The sequence below is a fragment of the Cetorhinus maximus genome, chromosome 11, assembly GCF_964194155.1.
Source record: "Cetorhinus maximus chromosome 11, sCetMax3.hap1.1, whole genome shotgun sequence".
Taxonomy (NCBI): Eukaryota; Metazoa; Chordata; class Chondrichthyes; order Lamniformes; family Cetorhinidae; genus Cetorhinus; species Cetorhinus maximus.
This window is the reverse complement of record NC_135889.1, coordinates 10,704,790-10,732,400: the sequence shown is the minus strand read 5'-3', so window position 1 is coordinate 10,732,400 and position 27,611 is coordinate 10,704,790. Positions and strand designations below refer to the sequence as shown.

The window sequence follows — 27,611 nt, the reverse complement described above, 5'->3', positions numbered from 1 at the left end:
CAGTTTATAAGCTGACCTCCCAGCCCCAACCCTGCACCTTTTCAACTACGGCATGCTATACTCGCACTAGTAGTCAACCTCAATTTTTCACCCCACAAATGGTTGGTACCTTATGACTGGGTGGGTGCAAGGGTTCAAGCTGGCGATACGGGCTGTGTCACAAAGATGTTTGAGACACACCCACACAAAGCAGACGCCCAGTGGTGAACTGCAAAGGTGGCGACCACCCATGCCAGCGGTTCACATATATGCTCGGCGTATAAGTCGGCTCCAGTTTTTGGAGGGATTTTTCGAAGCTTCAAAGGTCGACTAATATGTCGATAAAAGGTAAGTGTTGTAATCACTGTAATGTAAGCAGCACAGCAACAAGCTCTCGCAAACAGCAGTGTGATAAGGAACAGGTAATCTCTTCCAGTGATGTTGAGGGACAAATTTGGAGCCATGGATCTTTATGCCCACCTGAGAGGGCAGAGGGTGCCTCATTTTAATGTTTCATTTGAAAGACAGCGTTTTCGACAGTGCAGCACCTCCTTGGAGTTTTTTTGCCTAGATTTTTTGCTCGTATTCAGGATAAGCATTGACACTTGGTAGCTGAAGGGAAGTTGCTTTGCAAACAATTCAAGTGTCTTGACACTTTCTTTGGACCAACTTTGGCCTGCTCTTCATGCATTGGGCCCAACACTTTAGCCCAGCATTTGTTTCATCAAGAAACAACTGAGCTGGTGCAGAATTGACTCATGACTCAAATGTAAATACATTAACATGTTAAACAGCTCCTTGAGCACTTGGCTGTTGCATGGAATTAAAAGATGGTCTTAGTTCCTCTAGACTGGCTGCATGAGTGTGATTGCATTAAAATGTCAGAAGGTAGGGTTTTCAGGGTTGTGAAGGTCATGGAATGTGTTTGGGGTAAATGCCATTTATTGGCACATAACTTGTCTGTGCATGCACTTGGAATTTTCAATATTTCTGGTAAGCCTGAACTTCTTTCAATCATAAATTCTTTGACAGAAGATTTGGGTAAAGTCTTTCTCACCACTTTCAAGATCCTCGCTTCCATTTTTTTTCTTTATTCTTTCATGGGAATGTTGGGCGTCGCTGACAAGGTCAGCATTTATTGCCCATCCCTAATTTCCCTTGAACTGAGGGGCTTGCTAGGCCATTTCAGAGGGAATTTCGAGTCAACCACATCTCTGAAGTTGCATGTAGGCCAGACCAGGTAACAATGGCAGATTCCCTTCCCTAAAGAACATTCGTGAACCAGCTGGGTTTTTACAACAAATGATGGTAATCTCTTGGTCATCATTACTGAGATTAGTTTTTTGAATTCCAGATTTTATTAATTGAATTTAAATTCCACCATCTGCTGTCGGGTTTGAACCCACATCCCCCAAACATTAGCCTGGGCCTCCGGATTACTAGTTCAGTGATATTACTCCTATGCCACCGTCTCCATCTCCACCACATTCTCCTTTGTCGCCTCCTCCATTTGCTACATAGTCTTTTAACCTAGAATTTTGTTTTGCCATGCTGGTGACATTTTTTGTACCAAGCTGGGTTCGCAGTGGAGCAAAACATCTTCAACTACTGATGTTTACCGACGACTGGTTGAATTTTTAAAGTATTTAGCTGCTGGTAGCAGAATTCTGCAATCACATTGAGTCTAGTGACCTCAAGTGGTAAGTGAATGCTCAACAAGCCCTTTTTGCAGATTTCTGGAGATTGTTCCACCTCTGGCTGCAGCCTTATTGTGACTGACTGGCTTTCACTCATCCAATCTCCCATATTTATGTGCTCGTGCTACTACATGGGTAATTGATAATTCATGAAAGCTGTCGAATAACCGGTGGTCCTGTGCAAGACTTTGGAATGGAAGAGATTTCTCATAGACGCCCCTCTTCGTTATGTGGTGAAACATTGTTCCTATCTTTGGTGTTTCTCACCCATGCTCTCCTTAACACACTCTGGGAATTATTCTCAAAGGAACAATCTGCTTTCAGGCAGTCTGTCCTTGTGGGTGTTGAGGGGGGTGGCGGGGTGGGGCGGTGGTGGTGAAGAAGCGATGGGCGGAATCTTCTCACCTCAGTTCATGCCAGAATAGCCGGATCATTTCCTGGTTGTGAACCTGACTCACTGATTTGCACGCCTGGCAGCTGTTCTTGCCCTGACCAAACTATTTATCATCCTGCCTCCAGGCTCCCTGATTAATTATGGAGGGCAGGTGGGATGACATGCCTAGTCTGTCAGAGGAAATACTTTGCATTAAAGGGACCAAGGCATAGGTTACAAGGCTTCACTAGCAATTGGATATTTGAGGCAGCAGCAACCATAGGAATGGAGAGGAAACCTGGGACAGCTAGCCACTCTCCACCACTGGGCCTTGCTCTTGCCTGTGGGACCTAAGGGGCTGCAGTGAGGTGAACTCTCTAAAGGGCGGGAGGAACAGGACAGGATGGAAGCTAAGGAAGTCAACAGCAGGAATGTGGTCACTACCACTTGGAGGCTGTGCACCGAGGGGATCCAGGACCTCTGGAGGGCATGACAGGTGAGTGGCATCTCACTTTCAGGTGCTGAGCCTACACTGACTGGCACAGCATTCTCCACAACACTCTGGGTCAACAGACCTTACAGCGGCACTCCTTCCTCTTTCTGCTGGCACCTTGTAACCCCATTTGAACAGTCAACACTCTGTCTCATCCTCAGCCTATTGCCCTCTCGTGCTCAAGCACCTTGGCAGCCACTGGCAATGCATTTCCACCTGCTCCAGGGAAATCAGAGCGGGCGGGATCACTTTGGGATTCCGACCCAACCTTATTTTCTGGGACTCTCCCACCCTGCACCTTCCGGAACCAGCCTTCACTGGGCTGGGAACATTCTTCTTGATTTGGGTGCTGCACATCCAGGATACTATCACTAGCTCTGCCCTATCATTGTGCTGCCGTAACAATAAAATTGTTTTGGTCCTTGAAAATTGTACTTAAAGATTTCTCAACAGTGATTAAGCACATTATTTAATCTGTTGTGTTAATAATTATTTAAACTGAACTATGTAACTAATTTTTGATCTTCCTCTCGGGTATGGCACTTTTTTAAAAAAAGTTTTCGTAGTTGGGGGTAGGGCAGAGAGAAAGCAACACGGGATCTCCTGTCTAACAATTGTAAATGCATAACTTGCTGCAATTGTGCTCACTTCCAATGCGGAGGGATATATATTTCTAAGGTTTTAAAGTTGAACAGTAACCAGTTAGTCAATTTTTAACTCCCAATTCAATCTCTTAGATTATGTGCTGCTTCCTGTCCCCCCACATCTGGAAGCATACTATAAATACACTTGTGTTGTATGTAAATACACAACAGTTCAAATGGGTTCAAGTCGTGTTATGATTTTAAGATGCTTCTTGTCCTTCAGTGTTGCAATATTTAGCAGCACAGTGCCTATTACTGATGGGTCTGTGAAAAATTGAGACACATGGGACAAAGTTAGCTAGCGATGGTCTGTAAAAGGTTTGTGACGTATGGGATTTTGTTATCATGGAATGCCAGCAAGATCAAATTGATGTAGATGATAATTGCAGTGAAGGATATCTGGAAATGTTGGTAAAGGAAGGTAAGGCTAAACAATTAGCTCTGTCCTAGATGTAGCTAACTAATACAATTTCTATGCCTGTATGCCTTTTCCAATTGTGGCTAAGTAACTAGCAGCCAAGGGAATGAGTGGTTAACATTTTGAGACTTTACCTGGGCAGCATGCTAGATTCAGAACGATCTTCCATCTTAACTGAATGTACAATTTATGAGAAAGTTGTTGCAACTCTCCAGCTTTAAATTCTTCAGCTTCTACACTGTACTCTGATGTGCCAAGTGACCTTGGTTGGCGGCTTTCAGCCTGTCTAGCCCAGCAGGGTAATATTGTGTATGGTTGGCTCTTGTTTTGAAACTTGGCTTCATGATGCATTGCTTTGAAGGTTACTGCTAATCAGCTAAAGAATTTACTGCCGTACAACAAGTTTTAGAACCAGATTTTGGGAATGTATTCTCCTGATTAGAGCCGTTCTTGTTCAATAAGATTGCTCTTCCATCCCCTCCCAGACCCCCAAGAACAACTAGAAGCTGCATTTTCTTGTGCCATGAGCATGGTAAAACGTTCCAAGGCTCCTTCGGCAGCACCTTCCAAACCTGTGACCTCTACCATCTAGAAGAACACTTGCAAGTTCCCCTCCAAGTCATACACCAACCCGACTTGGAACTATATTGCTGTTCCTCCAGTGCCACTGTCAAACCCCAGGAATGTGCAGCGGGTGGGGAAACGCTCTGAGCCGGTGACTGCTCAACCCAGCCCAGCCTCCTCGACCGATGCAGGCTCCTGGCATCATCTGACCCTGAAGGAAGCTGCATGTGACTCAAGTTCCTGCTTTTATTTTGAGTATTATTAACTTTAAAATCTTGGTCAAAGATATAGGTTTAAAGAAGTATCTTAAAAGAGGTAAGTGAGGCAGGGAGTTGGGAAAGGTGTAGGGAGGGTATTCCAGAGCTTGAGGCCTAGGCAGCTAAAAGCGCCAATGGTGGAGCAATTAAAATCGTGGATGCTCAAGAAACCAGAATTAGAGGACCACAGATATCTCCGAGAGTTGTGAGGCTGGAGGAGATTAGAGTTAGAGAGGGCTGGGGATATGGAGAGATTTGTAAGCAAGGATGAGAATTTTGAAATCAATATGTTGCTTGATCAGGGGGCACTGTAGGTCGACAAGCACAGGGGTGATGGGGGGAAACGGGACTTGGTGCGAGTTAAGACATGGGCAGCAGATAATTGGCATTTCCTGGCATTAAAGATGGGGAAAGTACTGAATGTAAGTGACCAAATCATTTCAATGATTGTGTTGTGTACAAAATAACCTGGTCTTATTTGTGCATCTAATAGATACTTTTACATTGCCCTGGGACTTGATGAATTAAAAATTAATGATGTGAAGACCAAAGCCCATAAAAACCATTTATTAATGTGTAAAAAGTAGATTAGAGAAAGTTGACAATGTCCTGTAAATCATCTAAAGTTTAGGAGCTGAACAATAAACTCCAGACCACATTGGCACTCACCCTGAAGCAAACAACCCCAACAGCACATGTTAAAATACCTTTCTGGTCATAATGCAATGTATGAATTCTCCCTGATGTCCTGGCAAATATTTCTTCCATAATCAAAATCATTAACACATTGGACAGAACTAATAGTGTACTAGATAGACTCCTACAAATTTTGGGACTTTGCTGTGCACAGAATGACTGTCCAGACATTTCACAAAACCCGATATAAGTTTTTCAGTAAGCATTTTCAATTGATGTTCTGGTCATTCCAAGTAACTGAGACTCCCCAAATGTATTCATCTTGTCTGTAATTGACATACATACATTTAAAGTGAAGTTGTGTAGTCTTTTATTAAATTACCAACATGGTTGGGAATAATTAGAATTGCAGTGTACCCATAAAAGTGCAGTGCTATGCCCTAATAATGCATTGGTATATATGTCTTATTTTTTGGTTAATCTGTGTTTGGTATAGTTTTGAGGTGTTTCGAATTATCCAGTGACTTTAAAAATTGTATTTTAATTTAGGATCATCAAGCATTTTTCAACATGCAATCAATGTAGGCGTTGATACAGGTACATAGTACACCCAATGTTTGTTTAGTGTTTAAGTTTTCTGTTCAGAGTCCTACAGGTTTGGCAAAAACAGGCGTGTGAATAAATGTGATAGGGTGGAATTTGTTTACAAGGCAAGGTCAGAGACCATGTAAAGTACCTTGTTTCATAATGCCATAATTTTCAAGTACTAGATAAACCATTTTATCAGGTGATTGCCACTCTGGCCCTTTCAGTTTTTGATCCCAGATGGTTCAATAGACAGTGTCTTCGTTCTTCCTCCTCATCCCCTCTTTCCCCCTCACTTGGTTCAACCATAATGTTTGAGATTGTACCTATTATGCACCAAGTCATGCTCATCCATCAGTTCTAATCTAATGCTTCCAATTTCAAATTCCCATCCTTGTGTTTAAATCCCTTCTTGATCCCATCCATCCCTATTTCTGTAATCCCCTGCACAACTTCAGCCCCATCTGAATTCTCTGTTACCTCTGATTCTGACCTTGTGCATCCGCACCATTGGAATCCATGCCTTCCATGAGCCATGCACAGCTCCATCTCTCCCCTCCTCTCTCCTTAAAACCCACTGCTTTATTCTGCTCATCCCATCTGATATATACCCCTTTGGCTTGGTGTACAAGTTTCAGTTGCTCTGAGTCAATATTGCACTATATTTCTGTGTTGAAGGTGGTATGAAAATGCGAGTTATTGTCGGTCTCTTTCTAAAGAAGCAATTGAGATTATTACTGATTGGTTTAAATTTGGAGACTGAATTGCTTCAGAAAGCCTAAGGCCCAGCATTTACTATGGCCCATCTAATCCCCTTCGAGTCCTGAGCCCTATTTTCTATGTTTAGAAAATCAAGGCTTGCATCAGAAAATTCAAAACCTATTACTTGTAAATTCAAGCGGACAAAATGTTCAGGATCACCTCTTCTTTTTATTCAGCTGGGTGCTGACCCAAGCAAGCAAACAGAGACTTGCATGTATAAAGCGACTTTCATGATCTCAGGATGTCTGATAGTGCTTTACAAAATGCTCCGGCCAATTTTGCATGCAGCAAGATCCCAAAAACAGCAATGTGATAAATGAGTATAGATAAAATGGTTTTTTTTTGTGATATTATCTGTTGAGTGGTGGCTAAGACACTGGGGAGAGCACCCCTGTTCCTCTTTGAAAAATGGTATCATGGAATCTTTTAGGTCCGCCTGATGTTTCATTCAAAATGCAGCTTGCCTAACAGTGCAGCACTCTCTCAGTAGTGCAGTGGAACTGTGAGCCTAGATTTTGTGCTTAAGCTGTGGAGTGGGCCTTGAACCTGCAATCTTCTGACTCGCAGGGGAGAGTGCTACTGGTTGAGCTGTGACTGACCATTACCATATTTAACATCCTCCAAGCAAAGCTACTGAGAAATCTATAAATGTCTATTTACCTGCTATGGGCTGCATGCTTTCATCCCTTGAGGATGCATCCAATTGTCAACTCAGAGCTAGCATGTAAGCTAGCAAAGCCATGAATTAATGAGCCCCCTCCACTGTGCACTCACCATCCCACCTCCTCTTGCAACATTTTAGACAGAGACACTGCCTGAATTCAGCCAGCTAAAACCTTGCACCCTACACTGGTATTGGCAAGTTTAGTGTTATTGACCAGCTAGGAGTAATGTAAAGGATAGTCAAAGGCAGATCGGGCCCAATTAGGGATCAAAAAGGGGATCGCCAGCCCTACTTTAAATGCACACAATAGTAGTCTACTTCAAGGGCTCGCTGAAGTGAAGCTGATCAAAAAAGAATGCTCTGGAATCTGGCCAGTCAACAACAATCAGCACAAAGGGCAATGCTGTAGACATGAAAGTCGAATGGAGTGGTTTGAAATGTGCGCGTCATTTGACACTGAGTTAGGGCATGGTCCCAGCATAGTTGGCAGCAGTCTCACCTCGGAATCAGAACGCTGTGGGCTGAAGCCCCACTCCAGAGACTAGATTACCTTGTCCAGACTGACACTCAGTCCAGTACTGAAGAGGTGCTGCGTGTTCGGAGGTGCCGTTTATCAGATGAGGTATTAAACTGAGGCAACCACTCTCAGGTGGATGTGAAAGAATCCGTGGCATTATTTTGAAGAACAGGGGGACTCTCCCTGGTGTCTTGGCCAATATTCTGCCTCTTGAAGTAGACTGTAACTGTGTGTTTGAAGCAGGGCTGTTAAATTTCTGTTGGATTGGTGCCAGCATTGCTGAAGGGTGAATCAAACCAAAAGCAGTTTACAAGCAACATCAGTGGGATTATCTCTGCACTCACTTTCAGCATTTGGAAGCTCAGCACTGTTGAAAGTCAAAAGTACAAAGTTGAGGTGATTTTACTTAATTACAGCACATTTTAATTATAAACCTCTACCTCACTCTGCCTTTCTGTCCTCTTCTGGTTCTTCCCAACTCCATTCACAAGCTTCTTGTTCACTTCAGAATAATTTTCATGCTGCGGCTACTTTTTATGAGTGAATTACCGTTGACTTTATCGTTAAGCTGTAGGATACCTGTTCCGTGTATAATTTATTACTTTTATTTTTACCTCAATCAGCAGCATCCAGTGCACCCAGGTCAATCCCTACTTGTATTTCTTATTTACCTTGTGGGCGGGGCAGTGAAGGCCTTGGAGATGAAGATTTTGAAATAAATTTGTTTCCACTTTGTAGTGGTGCTGCTGGTTCCCATCACACCCGTCCTGTACAGTTCAAGCACTACCCAGTCCGACACATCAGGGCTCAGCTAGAGACTAGAAATGTCTACGTAATCAATCTCTCAATGTGTAAATGTAGTAGTGGTGCAGAAATGCAGGTTAGGTATAGAGAACTCAAGGCCATAGTAACGTTTTCTTAGTGTGATAAGTTCCTAATGGTTGTGTAAGCACAGCAGGAGGGTCGAAAGGGCAACTAGATAGAATAAATAAGACGTAAATATTTCCATTGGCAGGAGGGTCGATTAGCAAAGGATGACACAGATTTAAGAGCTTGGTTGGTTATTACTTTCGGTTGACACATGTTTTTGATTCTAATACAACAGCTGTACAGCTCTGTCTGCTAATTGGAAGCTGTCGCAAATGAAACAGAATTGTGTTATGCTGATTCTTTTATTTCTTGTACGTTTTCACCCAGGCAAATTTTTTTTTAAAAAGTCTTTCTTTCTGCTTTCCCACTCTCCCTCCCAGTTCTCAGTTCCGACAGGGTGGATCAGATGACCAGGACGTATAATGACACCGATATGGTCTCACACCTGCTGGCTGAGGTGAGCTTCGATTAAGCTGCATTTGCTTTACCTTGTGTCTGCCATCAAAACCAGTTTCGTTTGGAAATCAGAAAGGATTAGCAACATCTGGCAGACCAGTAGGTTCTGCAGTTTTGATGTTGCGTTGGTACGCAGCTGTGAAACTGAAATGGGGACTGACGCACATTTAACACTTCACGTTTTCTACAGTCAATAGTTGAAATGTTCACAATAACACTCCAAATCACTCAGCAAAGCAGTGATTCAGCCCATAGTGGCTATGCTGGCTCTTTCAAAGAGCATACCAAATAGTCCCACTCCTCTGCTCTTTCTCCATCACCCTGCAAATTTTTCACCTTCAAGTATTTGTCCAATTCCCTGTTTGACAGTTAGTATTAAATCTGCTTCCACCGCCTTTCAGGCAGCACTTTTCAGGCTATCATAATTTGCTGAGTAAAAAATAATTTTCCTCTTCTCTCCTTTGGCTTTTTTGCCAGTTATGTTAAAACTGTATCCTCTGGTTATTGACCCTCCTGTCAGTAGAAACAGTTCCTCCCTATTTTTTTAAAAAAACTGTTCTTTTTACAGATGCGCTCTTAATTTATTCCCTGAAAGTGGAGTTCTTCCAAGTCGTCAAGGTGCCTGTGCCTCTCAAAACGTTGTGTTCTCAGTTATGGGTAGTTGACCTCTTGGGCTAGTGGTCTCCCTTGGTCTCCTTGGGCTAGTGCATGATAAACTTGAAAATACGTTGTATAAAAAGCCCACAAAGATGAGCAATCCAACTCAATGTTCCCCCTGACTTCCTTTTGCCTTGCTCTGTGTGGTCCCTTTTAGCTTGCTGTACAGTCGTGTATGCGCACATCTTCAAGGGACCATTTCTTATGTGGGGCCTGTTTGTCCCCTGTACTGGACTGCTGTGTAGCTGCACACCAGTGTAGTTTAAGGGGAACATTGCTCTGATTTGCATATTTGCATCCTAGATTGTCGAAACGAATATTACCTGATTTTTTTTTTGTGAATTTCATCAGTTTTGATGCCGCTGTAAACGGCATGGTCAGTTGCTGTTCCTTACCCACAGTGTGGGTTAAGGGAACAAAAATGGTTTGCACAGAATTATCTGACCTGGAACTGATGTATCCGTTTGCGCAGATGGTAGATTTGTGGAGTTGAAGAAATGAATTGCACATGCAACTTTAAGATCACAATGCTTCAAGATATAAACTCATTATACCTAAAAGTGTTGATTACTGTGGCTACAGAACTTGGGTTACTTATGTTTTTTTTTTTACCTGTTTGGCAGAGAGATCATGATTTGGAGTTGGCTGCCCGGATAGGACAGTCGTTATTGCAACGGAACCGGGTACTGACCGAGAGGAATGAGCTCTTAGAAGAACAGCTGGCTCAGGCTTATGATCAAGTGAGCAGTCACTTCCAAAGTAAAAAGATGCTGAACTATCAAATCAAACCGAACCAATTCATCTCTGTTAGGAAGGAAATGTGTTGTCCTTTTCCAGTCTAGCCTTTAAGTGTCTCCAAACGCATGCCAATGTCCTGCGAAGTGGTATAGAAAGTCCCTCAGTCAAAACATGTAATAAATGTCAGTCATCCCAAGAATGAATAGATGAGAATAAAAATCTTCTGTCACAAACCAACCCGAATCAAATGGATGCGTAGAGTTTATAACCTGGTGTTAATCTAAACCTGTACCTTTGAAATCCATGCCCTGTTGGAATGGCAGAAAGTGGTGGTAGCTCCTATATAGGTTGATCTGGATATCTGCTCAAAGGTCTTTGCGATGGGTGCTACATTATTAAATGTACAACCTGTGGGGAATTCGCAACTCCCAGCTGATGGATACTCCAATGCACTGCCCCCTTGCCTAACCATCTTGTTCCGCTACTAACACTGGAAGATTTTGCTGCATGGAGGACATAGTTAAATTCACAGCATGTAGCAGTTCACGGAGCAAAAAATCATTCACATCCACCAATCAGTGGTTTGGTTCATGTAAAGCATAATCTGTTTACATGTGCTGTTTGAATCGTTTTTTTTAAAGCTGTTAAAGCAATCTAGCAGCCAGTTTTTGCTTAGCAAGGTCCCACAATGGCACTGTGATAATGACCGGGTAATCTGTTTGTGATACAGGTTGAGGATAACTATAAATCAGAATAGTGGGAAGGACTCCCTCTGCTCTTTTTGCTTTGCCCCTGCACATTGCTTTTTGGTTCACTTGTATTCTCTTCCAATTGCCCATTATTCAAACCATGTTCTTTCCATTAGGTTAACCAACTACAGCATGAGCTGTCCAAAAAGGATGACCTCCTGCGAGCGGTAGCCAATGCTTCAGAGGAGAGCGAATCTGACTCCAGCTGCTCCACACCACTCCGTCATAATGAGTCCTTTCATCTGTCACACAGCTTGATGCAGTTGGATGCTTTGCAGATTAAATTGCGAGAACTGGAGGATGAAAACCTCTCCCTCCGTTCTGAGGTAGGTCATGGTGGCAGGACCCCACTTAGAATAATGAATATATAGGTGCACCACATACATGAAACAAGTCACTGGCTTAGTTTTACATGTTGATGTCTTGCTTGTGTAGGACTTTTGACATACTATTAATCACATTAGAAGGATTTGCTGGTAGGGTTGGGAGGAAGCTCGTGTGACATAGACCAGTTAGCCTGAATGGCCTCTTCCTATGCTTTACGTTCAATGTAATTCTGTTTTGCAATGGTTGATGTCATTCAGGTGACCTTGGGCAATTTATTCTTCTTAAATCCCAAGCTACCAATTAAGTTCAGATTTTGCTACTGGAGTAGGATCATAGAATGGGTTTAATAATGAGAAGGCCATTTTCTGATGGTTTTAGATGAAGGAGATGGATGGCTTCCTCCTTTCTTTCTTGCAGTTGTTGATGAGTTTAATAACCATTTTCAATCTGATCATCAGAGAAGGGCCATGGGGAAATGCAAGTACTTGTCCACAGCAGTGTTCTCTTGGAAGTGACAGGGATGGACTAGACGCCTTACATTTCTATTGCCACGTTGTAGAGAATCTTAGAAGCTACAGTGGTGTACATGAGGTAGATGCTGCATTCAAATCCCAGCGACGTGGGCAGCTGAGGAGGAATCGGCTGGTGTGAGTGTACTAATGTGAAATTACCAAATGTACCCTGGCTTTGATGGAAGGCTTTCTGTTGACGCACAAGGTTCAGACTTCTACTTTCATGTTGTATTTCACGCCTCTTGTGCAAGATTGTGTTTTGCCACCAAGGTGGAGTTGCAGCATCAGACAAGCCCCACCTTAGCTGCAATGTTTTTTTTCTCCTGGGTAGAGTGATGGAAAACATGAGAATCCAACAATTCCAAGCAAGTGTCACTGGTGATTTGCTTAGAAAATTTTATGGAGAAAGATTTGCATTTCTATAGCACCTTTCATGACCTAAGGAAATTCCAAAGTGCTTCAAAGCCAATGGAGTACTTCTTGAAATATAATCATAGACTAGGCCTATGTTCCCTACAGTTTAGAAGAATGAGAAGTGAACTCAAAATGGTAGATGCTGAGAGGCTGTTTCCCCTGGCTAAGGAGCATAGAACTTGGGGGTCATAGTCTCAGAGTAAGGAGTCGCCTTTTAGGACAAATGGGAGAAATTTCTTCACTCAAAAGGTTGTGAATCTTTGGAATTTCCTGCCCCACAGGGCTGTAGATGCTGAGTTGTTGAGTGTATTCAAGACAGAGGTGGATATTTTTTGGATACAAGGGGAATCGAGGAATGGGGATAATGCAAGGAGGAGGAGCTGAGATAGAAGATAAGTTATAATTGTATTGAACTGTAGAACTGGCTCAAAGGGCTGAATGACCTATTCCTGCTCTAATTTATTCTGACAAGAGGGGCTTGGCTTCCGCTCAGCACCTCTTTGTCATTACAACACAAACTGGGAACTCAAAGCAGATTTTGGGACTTGACCTTGTGTCCTACCTGTTCAGTCCATGCTGCACCATCAGGTAACAGTAACCAGTGTTCACTGTATTTTTTTTCGCACAAGGTACAGTTTTGTTTTTTTTCACAGTGTGAATGGTGCAACCACACCCCATAATGTTTGGATAAATGTACAACATCCCCATTGCAAAAGTTGGAATAGGAAGGTAAGACTGGTTGAATCCCACTAACAATTGGGCGGTGCCTCAGGTTTAGTGCCTCAGTGAAAATACCCATGACTCATTCAATTCTTGGATTCCTGCCTGTGAACTAAATAACATATACTATTAGAGGGTAAACAGTTTTACGGGTCTGTCATAAGGCTATGGTTATGAGGTTTGGAGAGCTTTAACATTAAGTGAACCTGAAGTGGTTGCACAACCAATTGTAAACCAATAAATCTTGGTAGCCTTGAAAATGCAACCACAATTTTACTTGCTAGTGATTTTGGTTTCTCTTTTCCTATTCCACTTCAAGTATTGGAGTTCTGCTGAAGGGCCATTAACCTGCAATGTTGACTCTGCTCCCCTCTCCGCACATGCCTGCTGAGTATTTCCAGTTCCTTCTGTGTTTATTTTCAGATTTCAACATCCGCAGTATTTTATTTCTGTCTTTTATTGAGGTTATGGTTTCATTCAATGTTGTGATGTAATGCTATCTAAATAGTGAAATCAAATTATTGCTTATTCCATGCCACAATGAATTAGTTAGATGAAAAGCCTGGGTGGCAGATAGCGTGACCTTTCATAACAGTGTAGGCACTTGGTAGCGCGGCCTAGGTTAGCAGCCTGGGCGCCAGGTAGTGCGACCTAGGTTAGCAGCCTGGGCGCCAGGTAGCGCGACCTAGGTTAGCAGCCTGGGCGCCAGGTAGCGCGACCTAGGTTAGCAGCCTGGGCGCCAGGTAGCGCGACCTAGGTTAGCAGCCTGGGCGCCAGGTAGCGCGACCTAGGTTAGCAGCCTGGGCGCCAGGTAGCGCGACCTAGGTTAGCAGCCTGGGCGCCAGGTAGCGCGACCTAGGTTAGCAGCCTGGGCGCCAGGTAGCCTGATTTAGATTAGCAGCATGGGTGCTAGGTCATGTGACCTCATGATTCACAAGACTTTATTTGTGAAACTAGGACAAATTTTCCATCTGGTCACGTCAATCCTTTCTCATGACATTCATCTCACTGCTCTTTTTGAGATTTTATTTGGTGCCAGTCTGTGGGACCCTTGATGTAATTCTTAACAGACCTGATAGTGACTAAAGTTCTGGTCAAGGTTAATGACTGTTCCATATTGCATCTATAATTTTTAACCTGTTTTCCTGGAACTAAAATTTAAAGCACATCATAAAACCAATGTTTGATTAGTTATGCTGCTAATAAACATTTAGGCTTATCTCTTTAACTTATTGGATGACTGTACCAAATGCAAAGCTTGTCATTTGTCATTAATAGTACACCTCTTAAATGGTAAGGTTGAGGATCAGGCTGGGATGAAAGGCCACACAGACTAATGTATTGACCTGGGTTTAAATTCCATCTAATTCGATGCAGTAAAAATCCCCTCTTTCTTAATGTATCTGCTGTTAAATGTACATAAAGTCCTGCCTGTTTTTCAAGCAGCTGTGAGTCTAAGGGGAAAAACTGCTACAAATTGGGTGCCCCGATGTCAGCCAATGAAGTACTGGCGCCCAGGCTGCTAATCTAGGCCGCACTACCTGGCGTCCCCGCTGCTAATCTAGGTTGCGCTACCTGGTGCCCAGGCTGCTAATCTAGGTTGCGCTACCTGGCGCCCAGGCTGCTAATCTGGTTAGGGAGGGAAATGGGAAAATCCACACCAGCAGGCTGGGTGGGGATTTGCTTTTGCAAGGTAGACGGTGTAAAGGCACATCATTGGGATAAAGTAGGAGCTTTACCTGCGGCTATGTGCTATATGCCGTATTCATAAATCTTTTGCACAAACGTACAAGTCTATTCTAAATTACAATACAAAATCACTTGGGAGTGCAGAACTTGAATATTGCCGAAAAGAGATACACGCTGCCGAAGCCCTGTTCTCAGTTTCATACAAGTAAATGTAATATTTGCTTACAACGTGACATTTGCATTTGTTTCATTCTGTGGTGATTTTCCAACATCCAGATTGCAAGTTACCCGTCACTGAATTGTAGTCCTGCATGTGCCACCTCTCACTTAAATGCAGTGTGGTGATGTGTAGAAAGAATCTGTAAATGTCCTTACTTAGTCTCATTGCCTCTCTATGTTCCTTCATTGCAAAGGCTTGTCACCTGAAGACAGAAACTATCAACTATGAAGAGAAGGAACAGCAGTTGGTCAATGACTGTGTGAAGGAGTTAAGTAAGTATACATAAAAGAAACGAAATACTTGCATTTCTATAATGTCTTTCACAACCTCAATACACCCAATGTCAGTCAATGAAGTGCTTTAGCAGTAAGATAAAAGCAAAAAACTGCGGATGCTGGAAATCCAAAACAAAAATAAAAATACCTGGAAAAACTCAGAAGGTCTGGCAGCATCTGCGGAGAGGAACACAGTTAACATTTCGAGTCCATATGACTCTTCAACAGAACTAAGTAAAAATAGAAGAGAGGTGAAATATAAGCTGGTTTAAAGGGTGGGAGGGGTGGGACTGGCCCTCTATCCAGCTCTACCTGTCCCACCCCCCCTTAAACCAGCTTATATTTCACCTCTTCTATTTTTACTTAGTTCTGTTGAAGAGCCATATGGACTCGAAACGTTAACTGTGTTCCCCTCCGCAGATGCTGCCAGACCTGCTGAGTTTTTCCAGGTATTTTTAATTTTATTTTTGTTAAGTACTTTAGCAGGGTAGTCACTGTTATACTCCCTGCTCTTCTTTGAAATAATACTATGAGATCTTTTGCACCCACCTGAGGAAGCAGATGAGGCTTTGGTTTAACATCTCATTTGACAGTACCTCTAACAGGGCAGCGCACACTCAGTACTGCACTGGAGTGCCAGCCAGGATTTTGTGCTCACGTCCTCCCAAACCCACTAACACTTCCACCTAGAAGAACAAGGCCAGCCGGCGCATGGGAATACCATCACATCCAAGTTCACTTTCAAGTCAAACGTATCTCAACTTGGACATGTATCACCTGTCCCTTCATCACTGGTTGAAAATCGAGGAGCTCCCCTACCTAGCATTGAAGGAGCACCTTTACCACATGGACTAGAGCTCAAGAAGAAAGCCCATCACCTTCTTGATGGGAACCTGGGATGGTCAATGAGTGCTGGCCTTGCTAGTGACACCCCTATCCCAAGGATGAACAGTAAAATAAAAAGCTTGCCAATATTTATCAAACGGCTGAAGTTTTAGGGGACTGTTGCTCTTGAACCATGTTTCAGCAAGAGTCTTCAAAAGTGGAGGTCGCAAGAAAATACAAACACAAGTCCCACAAAAGGCAGATTTCATTTGTGTCAAAGTGAGAGATTTGATTTTGCACTTGCGCTAAGTTTGAAAATAGGAGCCATTTGTGCCAAACGACTTTTTGGAGCAAGCATTTCAAGCCTGTTTCTGCTAAGCCCCAGTGCTGCAGTCCAGTGCAATGCAAAGGAGCTTTTCCAATTACTTGTGCTGTGCATTCCCTGCTATTTTATGCACTGAGAATATGGTAATTCACGAAGGCAAGATGGCAAGTTCAGTTGTGAATCCTGTGTACCCAAAGTGAAATATATTCCAAATTCAGAACATAGTACTAGTGGGGCATGTGTGACCACAGTGTGGCATTATAAATAAGGTTTTGTTCTGAGCTGCATTGGCTCTATGTTGGAGATGATATCAATTAACACTGATCCACTTGGACCATAGCGCCAGAGGTGCGAAGGTTGTGCCATTCGTTATCCATGTCATGAAAACTTGAAATTGTATGATATTAATTTTTCTTATTCATTTTTTTGATGTGGCGTTGCTAACAAGGCCATCATTTATTGCTCATCCCTAATTGCCCCTTGAAGGTGGTGATGGGCTGCCTTGAACTACAGCTGTCTGCATGGTGAAGGCACTCTGACATCGCTGTTAGGTTGCGAGCTTCAGTAATTTGACCCAACAACAGTGATATATGTCCAAGTCAGGATTATGTGAGATTTGGAGGAGGCGGTGTTCCTATGCACCTGCTACACTTGTTCTTCTAGGTGGTAGGAGTCACAGATTTGGGCGGTGCTGTCGGAAGAAGCCACTATGATAATATGTGCTGTATCCCCGCAGAATTCCTGTTGATTAAGATGACCTACCATGTCCATGCATTCACTATTTCTTTCTCCTCTTAACTCACCTGACCCTCCCATTTCTCTCTTCTTTGAAGAAGAAACAAATATTCAGATTTCCAACCTGGCAGATGAACTCTCCAGAAAGAACGAAGACATTGTACGTCACCAGGAGGAGATTACTAACTTGCTCAGTCAAATTGTGGAGCTTCAGCTTAAAGTCAAAGAGGTAAGTGTGAAAAGGGGGTGATCTGTGGCACAGAATTCCTGTCAAAATATATAACCAAGGCTGACATGGAAGCCTTACCTGTCAGCTCCTTAGGTTTCGCTTTTCTTCCAAACCTGTCATGGGCCTTGGTATTTCTTTTCCTAGTGTGCTATTGAAAAAGAAGAACTTAAACAACATCTGCAAGCCTCCAAAGATGCCCAAAGACAGCTTACAGCAGAGGTGAGTATTTTACTTTTTAACCCTATGCTAGCTTTCATTCTTATGATAGTGTGTTTCTTGTGATGGTTAAGGTCTGCGCATACTGTCAGCTCTAACCTCATGAGCAATTCCTGTGTGGCAGTGGGACCTTTCCATTTCCCATGTCTATCTTAGTGGCAGGGTCCATTTGGTGCACCATTATGGGCAGATTTTGCTTACGCTCTTGTGTACACTAGGATTTGGTTACGGTAGGAAAAAAACTATTGCTATCTAATCAAGCCAACTAATCCTCTATCAGGCATTTAATGGGTATAATTAATGATATCTCCAGTTCTATCCAGGTAAAGATAAATTTTATAACTTCATATTACTGAATGGATATACAAGCAGTGCCAGAGGTGTGAAAATGATTCACATGGATGAGACCAGAACTAAGAAGGTGCATCAGGAAAGACTGAAGAGGCTGAGGCTCTTTTCTAAAGAGAAGGTTGAGGAGTATTAGAAGTCCTTAAAACTATGAAAGTGTTGATAGGATAGATGTAGAAAAGATGTTACAATTTGTTGGGGAGTCCAGAACTATGGGGCATAAATATAAGATGGTCACCAATAAATCCAACAAAGAATTCAGGAGCAAGTTCTCAGTGGTTAGAATATGGAACTTTCTACCTTAGGGAGTAGTTGAAGTAAATAGCATAGATGCATTTAAGGGGAGGCTAGATAAACACGAGGGCAAAGGAATGGAAGGAAATGCTGATTGGTTGGGTTAGGTGAAGTAGGATGGCCAGAGGTTTGAGTGGAGCACAAACATCAGGATAGACTTGTTGGGCCAAATGACCTGTTTTTGTGTAATAACTAAAAGGGTTGTCTCTTGATCTTGTAGCTCATCAGCTAGTTAGTTATATGTCTACAAATGATTACCTCTCGAAGTGTAACAGCCTCAGCTTGTGTAGAGTGGTGGGACGCAGGTTTCCTTTGCTGTCTGTTGCTCATGGAAGAGAGCACAGTGGATACGTGTTTCTCCAAAGGGAAGGAATGCCATTTCCAGCTAGCTGTTGTCCATCACTGAGCTGCCAATTCAAAGCAGCATTGGCATAGGGCTCAGCAACTAACCTCAAGTGCAGCATGAAATTGGGTTTAAAATAGAGGGACATAACCATCAAATAGAAAACACATATCTCACTGCAATAGCCTAAGTACTGTGGCTCTTTCAGTGTATATTATTCTATTTTTAATCAATAATATAAACCACATACACACTCCTGTATCATGTCTCATTAAATTAATGTAGTGCCAACTTTGATTGCACTGCCTTAATTGAGAACCTTCCAGTGTAGTACATAAAGGAGACCTCTGGAGCTCATTGCAAGAAAAAATTGCATTCCTGTAACAGCTTTCATAACCTCAGGGCTTCCCAAAGCTCTTTGCAGCCAATTAAACACTTTTGGGCCAATTTGCACGCAGCAAGCTCCCACAAACAACAATGCAATAATGACCAGTTAATTTGTTTTTTTTATGATAATTGAGATAAATATTGGCCCATACTCCTGTGTTTTTCTTCAAAATAGTGCCATGGGATCTTTACCATCCATCTGAGAGGACATCCTGGGCCTTCTGTATAATAGCTGACTCGAAAGATGGCAGCTCCCAACAGTGCAGCACTCCCTCAGCACTGCGCTCGAGCTTCAGCCTCGATTTTTGTGTTCCAGTCTCTGGAGTGGGCTTTAGCCACACAAGCTTCCGACTCAGTGGCAAGAGTGCTGTCCACTCAGTCACAGCTAACACTATAGCTGGCAAGATACAGGTCCCTGATCAATAAATTCTTCAGGATTTTACCTAAATGTGGGCTGTGGATGGCACTCCCCATCTATAATGTCATAAAACAAGTTTTGTACCCTATCAGTCGCAACTGTACATGCATGCATGTGCTGGGAAAGGAAGGTGGGTGGTGTTGATTGATGTGGCAGAATATGTTGATTCCCCAGTTTGATGGGAGGTCTGTGCGTTTCTGACCATTTTTAATCTTTTTCCTCTTCACTGCAGCTGCTAGAAGTACAAGATCGGAATGCTGAGTGTTTGGGAATGTTGCATGAATCCCAGGAGGAAGTAAAAGAATTACGGAACAAATCAACAACATCCTCACTTCAGCGGCCCCAGTCCTACAGCATGTTCCCAATGGTACGAAGAAGTGATATCCAATCCAATTTTTTTTACTGTCCCATATTAAAATTCCACTGTTCAGCAGAGCAAGAGGGTTGGGCAAGCTTTCCAGCTTGCCACTAATGGCTTACGCACCAGCCCTAGGTGTATAGCAGTTATCTCAGATTGATTCTCCATTTGTGTTTTCTCTCCTCTTCCCCTTTTACTCCATCTCCATTCTCTTTCATCCTTCCCATCAGAAAAAATGAAGCATCTGCCTTGTAGTGGATGCAAAGGAGATTTGATAAAATGGTATCTAAGATGAGGGACTTCAGTTTTGGAGAGACTGGAGAAGCTGGAATTGTTCTCCTTAGAACAGAGAGGGTAAAGAGGAAATTTAATAAGAGGCGTTCAAATCCATGACTGGTTTTGATAGAGTAGGTAGGAGGTCACTGCTTCCACAGGCAGGAGGTTTAATAACCGGAGGACATGGATAACAACAACAACTTGCCCTATGTTACCTTCATCACAGTGAAACATTCCAAGGCACTTCACAAGAGCATTATCAAACAGAAATTGACGCACAACTCACGTGAACTAGTAAGACAACAGGCCAATAGCTTAGACAAAGAGGAGCATCTTGAAGGAGAATAGAAAGTTAGAGATATGGCGTTTCAGGAAGGAAATTGCGGAGCTTGAGACTCTAGACATATGAAGGAACTGCTGCCAAGAGCAGAGTGATTAAAATCAGGAATGCGAAAGAGCTCAGAATTGAAGGAGTGCAGAGAATTCAGAGACCTCTGCACCTAGAGTCAGATCTGCATCTGAGGGTGGGACTAGGCCGTGGAGGATTTGAAAAGAAGGCTGTGAATTTTAAAATGGAAGCATTGCTGGACCTGGAGCCAATACAGGTTAGCGAGCACAGAGATTTAAGATAATTAGCAACAAAAAAAAAATCCTGGGGTAAAACAAGAAGCAATATTTTTATGCAGTGAGTTGTTATATGGATTGCAGTGCCTGAATGGGTTGTGGAAGTAAGTTTAATAGCAACTTTCAAAAGAGAATTGGAAATGTACTTGTAAAGGAAAGATTTGCCTGGTTATGGGTAAAGGATGAGGCACATGGATAACTGAGAGCCAGCATAGGCACTATAAGCCAATTGATGACCTCCTATGCTGTATGATTCCCCTCTTGCCATATTTCCAAAGCAAAGTGGCTACAGTCAGGAATTCAAGGATTGATTGAACTTGTGCCCTTGTAACTTGGTGCTGACTGTTATTGCTCCAACACAGCCATATTAAACCTCTACCTTAATGTGTGGTACCTCAACTTTCAACACCTTTTTGTTCCTAATTATTTTTGAACCTCTGTTTTGCATGCACTATTGTAAAAAAATATTTGGATTCTTCTGCCAGCTCTACATTTACTCAGAAGAATTAATGGCATTGTTGGGAGTATATTCCTGTTTAGGTTACTTCAATTCATTGGAATTTTAAATTGGTGGGAATTGGATTGAGACTCTCCCAAACTAATTTCATCCAGGTACCTTACAACCGGCACATAGTGGAGGCTGTCATCTAATCAATCCAAGCTAGATTCAGATTCACTGGAGCATAAGAAATAGGAATATGAGTAAGTCATCTATCCCATTGAGCCTGCTCTACCGTTCAGTAAGATCGTGGCTGATCTTCTAAATCAGCTCCATTTTCCAGCCGTTTCCCTTCATCCCTCGATTCCTATATATCCAAGAATCTCTCAATTTCAGTTTTGAATATACATCAACAGTCCTCTGGGGAGACAAATTCCAAAAATTCACAACCTGCTGAGTGAAGACATTTTCCCTCATCTCAATGCTAAATGGCAGACCCCTTCTAAGAATAAGACCTCTAGTTTTAAACTCTCCAGCCAAGGGAAACATCCTCTCAGCATCTGGGTGAAGTGTGCTAACTGCAATACTACGTTGTTCCCCAGTAATGTTAATACATTATTAGGTGAACTTGGATCCAGGTGTACTCAAGAGCTTGGTACGGCAATAACTTTTGTGATTCACCAATATGGTAAGTTCAGTGAGCTAAGCAGACAGAATAAAACATCAAGCAGACAAAAAAAGTGTGTGTCAATTGGCACCATTCGTATAACACTGGCATTGTGTACAGCCTGGGAGAGGCTACCGGCTCTGCTCAGTTAATTGGAAGAAGAAACAGCAACAACCTGCATATTTTTTAGCATGTTGTGTTAATTGTATGTCAATTGGGTGTTTACTTGTATTCCGGTGATCAGCCTTACCTCGGGTTGACCTGTTCTCAGAAACATAGGAAGAGGCTGAAACTGTGATTGATAGATTGGAGGTACATACTGTGTAATGTGTGTCTCTGAATAAAAGCTTATGAGTGTATGAAGACAAGGTTCCAGTCCTATCCTTCACTGCCTGGCTACCTGAGTTGTAAAATTTTTAACAAAATAAAACCATATTAGCGTAAAATTTGATGAGCAGTTAGGACAAGAACCTGGTCAGAGAGTTCGGTTTTAAGAAGTCTCTTACAGCAGGAGAGAGAGAGGAATTGGGAGGAAATTCCAGAGTTTGGGATCTAAACAGCTGAAGACATGGCTGCCAAAGGTGGAGCAAAGAAAATTGGGAATGTTTAGCAGTGCAAAGATCTGAGACTTGCAGGGTTGGAAAAGGTTAGAGATAGAAAGGGGGCAGGCCATAGAGGGATTTTAAAATGAGGGTGAGAATTTTAAAATTCTTTTTATTTTTTAAATTTAAATTTTAAATTTTAAAATTAAAATTAAATTTAAAATAAAGCATTGTGGGATTGAGTACAGTGATGCATGGAAGAGGATAATTTAACAAATGTGGCACAGGGGATTGAAATAGAGTATTGGCAAAGGGTCTTGCTGTGATGGTAGAACGGTTCTCAGTTCCTTCACTCTAAAGGGAAAATGCAAACCCAATTACTTTGGTTGAAGTTGTTCTATTATACTTTTGTCAATGAATTATCAGGTCATCAACTTTGTAGCAAGTTGACCACAATCCCCTATCATTGTGATGACTTGGTAACTTGTCTAAAGTCAGACCATACATTATTATAAGATTTTGATATTAGTGATGGATCTACTTACATATTTACTGTTCCTGCAGCTAATATAGCTTTTTAAATTTTATAATAGTTTTGGAAACTGACAATAAAATCTGATATCTTTGCAGGATTCCTTGGCAGCTGAGATTGAGGGAAGCATGCGCAGGGAACTAAATCTGGAAGAATCTACCATTCAAGACCAAAGGTAAACAGAAATGGCTCATCTCCTCTCGACACTTTCATTTTTGTTCCTGCTGTGTTTTGAAAAGCAAAAGTTCTGTCTGACTGGAACATGTCAGCTTCAGAAATCAAAGAGAATGATTCTTCTTCCCCACCACTCCTTGTCCCCGAAACATAGGAACAAGAGTAGGTCATTCAGCCCCTCAAATCTGTTCCACCATTCAGTTAGATAATACTGATCTGTATCTTAACTCCATCCTTGTTTCCATATTTTTTTAATGTCCTCACATAACAAAAGTATACCAATATCAGTTTTTAAATATTCAGTTGACTTCCTCAATAACTTTTGGGGGAAAGAGTTCCAAATTTTCACTTCCTTTTGTCAGAAGAAGTGCTTCCTGGCATCACCCCTGTTGTCAGAAGAAGTGCTTCCTGGCATCACCCCTGTTGTCAGAAGAAGTGCTTCCTGGCATCACCCCTGTTGTCAGAAGAAGTGCTTCCTGGCATCACCCCTGTATGTCAAGCTCTAATTTTAACATTAAGTAAAGTTAACTAATTAACTTTCCTTCTCTTCTCTCCCTCCTACACCCACTTCCCCCTTGCCATGCACCAAGCAAGGGCAAGTGTCCCAATGCACTAATACGTTCCCTTTTATTATGTTTTTACCTCAGGAATCAACACAAACGGGTTTTCCATACCGTCAGAAGCATCAATGAAACCATACAATCCCACAAGCTGGCATCCCCCCCAGGATCTATCCCGGGATCTGGTTACTCATCGGTTGTCATGACAGTGAAACCCCACCAATCTGTTATGGGACCAACTGATACGAAAGTGTCGAATATTTCTGCAAGTGAACGTGTTGCCCACTGGTAAGTAGCCGATAACACTTTTGGCTGATGGCCAAAATTAAGGGGCAGGATGGAAAAAGGGGAAACATACATGGATGGCTTTTTTATGTTTTTGTGTTTCAGCATTTTCCTATCTGCTCCCACCTCCCCCCCACCACCCCCAACCCTTGAATCCCATGTCTATCTAGTCTCCCCAACAAAGGGAAACATCCTCCTGGTATCTACTTTATCAAGTCCCCTCAGAAACTTGTATGTTTCAATAATATCACCCCTCGTTCTTCTAAACTCCAAAGGGAATGGGCCCAACCTATTCTTCCTTTCTTCATAAGATAAGCCCCTCATCCCAGGAGTGAGTCGAGTGAACCTCCCCTGAACTGCTAACACAATTATCTTTTTTTCAAATAAGGAGACAAAAGCTGTACACAGTATTCCAGATGTGGTCTCACCAAGGCCCTGTACAGTTGCAGTAAAACTTCCCTACTTTTATATTCCATTCCCCTTGCCATAAACCCCAACATTCCATTTCCAAAGATAATGTAAGCAGACTCTTTTTTCCTTCTTCAGTTCCCTGCCTGAAGGCAGGTCCAACCCACAACGCCACAATCTCCACCATGGGTACGGCAAGGAGGCAGATCCCGAATCTACCCCAGCCGGAACAGAATACTGCTGGCACCAATCTGACCCAATTGGCTCAGTGTGGCAGATAGAAATGAATCCACATTAATAAAGTAATGGCATCTACATGACAGATGTAATCAACAGGGAAGGGTGAACTCCTGTACAGGATGCATTAAAAATAATCACTCGCTCACTTAAACAAAAAACAATATACACATACACCGCCTGAGGTCTGTCAGTGGATTAATATGCAAAATGGCTTCTGGCTTGAAATGTGTCATTGGAATGTACAGCACAGAAACAGGCCATTTGGCCCAATTGGTCTAGCCAGTGTTTATTCTCTACACAAGCCTCCATCCATCCTACTTCATCTCGCCCTATCAGCACATCCTTCTGTTATGAACCCCAGCTGAGCTTATCCCTAGACAAGCCTGATCCCAGGGTGGAACCCAGCTTGATAGATCCTAACTTTTATTTGTTTATCTAGATACATGGAAAGGGGCTATTGAACAGAGTCACCAGAGTCAGCTAATGAACTTTTAACAAAAGCATAAAACATTTGTTAAACAAGAAAAGATGAACTATATTACAATACTCCTTCACCCACAACTATACATTTACAGATATGTACAGATTTGTAAGGATAACACATGTTACAAAAGCTGTTTTATACTTTAACGTTCACAGTAAGTACAAAGTTCATGTAAACCAATTGGCGACCTGTAGTCAGGCACACCACACTCTGAAACCAAGTGACAGATGCCACCTCAACCAGATGCTATGGATCTCTCCTCAACTCTCTCCCCCCACCGCCCCCAAGACGCTTGTCACACCGTGAGCCAACCAGTCACACTGAATTCCGTCTTTCACATGAAGGTTTCCAATCTCCACTCTCAAAGGACTTGCCTTTGAACCTTCTCCCAAGCTGAAGCTTTGTCTCAGGCGCCTTCTGCAAGGGTTCACTTCCAGGGTTACGAACTCTCCTTGCGATGTTCCCCTCCACAGGTCACCACATGCATTCAAGCTTTCTTCCACGCACTGTCTCTCACCAACTCAGCTGTCAACAGTACACTACTACTTTACATGCCCATAGCAAAGAGTTACAGACCTTTAGTTGTCTCTTTGGACCTTCTGGCCTCTTGCAAGCTTTCTGCAGCTTTTGTCCCTTTAAATCTGGAACTTGGAGCCTTTCCCTCTGCCCCTCACTCATAACATTACTTAACAGGACCTATACCAGGCTCCTGTCCTTCCCTTTGACTAGAAGATCAACTTGGGACTTTCTCCTGTTCCACTCCCCTGGATTCTGGGGTCTTTTCTTTAGCTTGGGACTAGCTATCTGTCCCCTTTGCTCCAGTCTCTCCTGGCAGCTGTTAGAGAAGGAAATAGTTAAAGAAGTTCAATTGCTAATTATTAGGTTGTTTAACTAAGTACCCATTTGGTTGTGTAAAATGGATAGCAGCTGAGACTAGTTCTGTCTGTGGAGAGTTTTATGACGAGCAGTTGAACTCTGCTGAAGGAGTCTGCCTTGGTTTCGGTTTTCATTTCTAAACAACTATTGGAACTTAGCTGTTTTCAAAACCAACTGAACTGAAACAACTTCCAAATCAAACTGCTATTTCTAGTTTCTCGTGTGTGTGTCTGTGGGAGGGACCTGCCTCTCTCGACCCCTGTTGCTGGGCAAAAGCCCAGTTTCTCTACCCTTGTTTGTTTAATTTGGCTGCAACAGTCATAAAACTCGCTAGAAATTTAGGCACCTTTTCAAGTGTAACTAAAACTCAATTTGACCTTTCTTAACACACAGATACAGAAATATAAATCAAACTTAAATATTAAAGCTAAAACTCATTCTTAACACCCACAGATACAAATATAACTTAAACTATCTCTATTTCCTACACTTCTACTCCTTTCTTCCTCTAAAGTACATCTATGGTCTTCACTGAACTGCTCCATGTGGTAGGGAGTTCTACATTCTAACCTGTCTCTAGGAAACAGAGTTTCTCCCAAGTTCTCTTTGATATGAGTAACTATCTTATATTTAAGGCCTTTAGTCTTGGCCTTCTCCACAAGTGGTAATATTTTCTCTATGCCTACCCTATCCAACCTTTCCATAATCTTTTGAGATCACAAAGATGAATAATAATTGGCAGTGAGTTGAGAAGACCATAATTCTGACATTGTAGCTAAGTAACCGACAGTGGCACAAAGCCCAGTATTAATTTGTCAGTGGGAATAGAGAACCCCACAGTGGGTAGAATGACATGTTTGCTCTGTACATATCAACTTTCAGGATGAAATAGAGCCTTTCAGATGGTTAGTAACTTTATTTCTTCTAAGGCTTTTCCTTTTTTATTGTAGGTAAGTTTTTTTTGGATAGAATTTCAAAACAGAATCAGTCTATTAACAAGACTTCTAATTCTTAACTGACAGTCCATTTCTATATCCATAGGCCATCACAGTGGGTTTATTTAACCAAGATGCAGTTTCTCATCTGCTGATAGCCTGTGTAATATGTTTCAGTTGAATAAAAGTTGTGCATTCACTGTAACCTAGCTTCCATATACTTAGAATTGAGTTGGAACTACTGGTTTATGATTGCACATTAACCTGGTCGCTAGCTGCTCATTGCTGGTTAATTCAGTCTGGGCTACCTTAACTTGGAAAATCTTTCAGATGTTGCTCACTCTCTTGTTTTCACTCTCAGCAACCTCTCTAGGATTGGGAAACCTGGTACTCCTGGGGGAAAAGACCTGGCCGCTGCCCTACGCCGGCTCTCCCTGCGGCAGGAGAACTACCTGAGTGAGAAAATGTTCTTCGAAGATGAGCGAGACCGGAAGCTGTTGGCCCTGGCAACAGAGGAGGAGAGCAGCTGCGATACACCGACAGAGAGTGTCCTGTCCACGGGGACCAACCTCACAGATCTAACAGAGATGTCCTGCTTGTCTGGGGTATCCAGCTATTTCCGCATGTTCTTGCCTGAGAAGCTACAGATAGTTAAGCCACTAGAAGGTAAGCAGGGGGCCTTGAGGGCAGTCTGTCCCTAATGATTGTAATTAGCTTAAAGAATAAACACAGAGTCCAACACCTCGTACCTTTTAGCATATTAGCAGTCACTAGGTGCACAGGAGGTGGAGGGGGATCTGGTGAAAGTTGGTCCTTGGCCAACCCTTTACAGAAACACTATTTCATTATTATCTGTGGTATTAATGGCCCAATCA

The 27,611-nt window shown here is 42.5% G+C and overlaps 1 protein-coding gene across 4 annotated transcripts in view; it reads left to right on the top strand.

Annotated features, from left to right (window-relative positions):
• Positions 1 to 27,611, top strand: part of trak2 (trafficking protein, kinesin binding 2) — a 76,179-nt gene that overhangs the window by 37,240 nt on the left and 11,328 nt on the right. For 2 of the 4 annotated variants that reach the window (XM_078551527.1, XM_078551528.1), the window contains 10 exons: positions 8,840 to 8,916; positions 10,196 to 10,312; positions 11,176 to 11,385; positions 15,135 to 15,213; positions 17,200 to 17,330; positions 17,475 to 17,549; positions 19,569 to 19,703; positions 22,873 to 22,949; positions 23,596 to 23,796; positions 27,098 to 27,402. In XM_078551527.1, the coding sequence (XP_078407653.1) occupies positions 8,840 to 8,916; positions 10,196 to 10,312; positions 11,176 to 11,385; positions 15,135 to 15,213; positions 17,200 to 17,330; positions 17,475 to 17,549; positions 19,569 to 19,703; positions 22,873 to 22,949; positions 23,596 to 23,796; positions 27,098 to 27,402 (1,407 nt within the window). Of the gene's footprint in view, positions 1 to 5,610; positions 5,659 to 7,966; positions 7,986 to 8,839; positions 8,917 to 10,195; positions 10,313 to 11,175; positions 11,386 to 15,134; positions 15,214 to 17,199; positions 17,331 to 17,474; positions 17,550 to 19,568; positions 19,704 to 22,872; positions 22,950 to 23,595; positions 23,797 to 27,097; positions 27,403 to 27,611 lie in introns of those variants that run through there. The other 2 variants (XM_078551525.1, XM_078551529.1) reach the window with 2 other exon arrangements.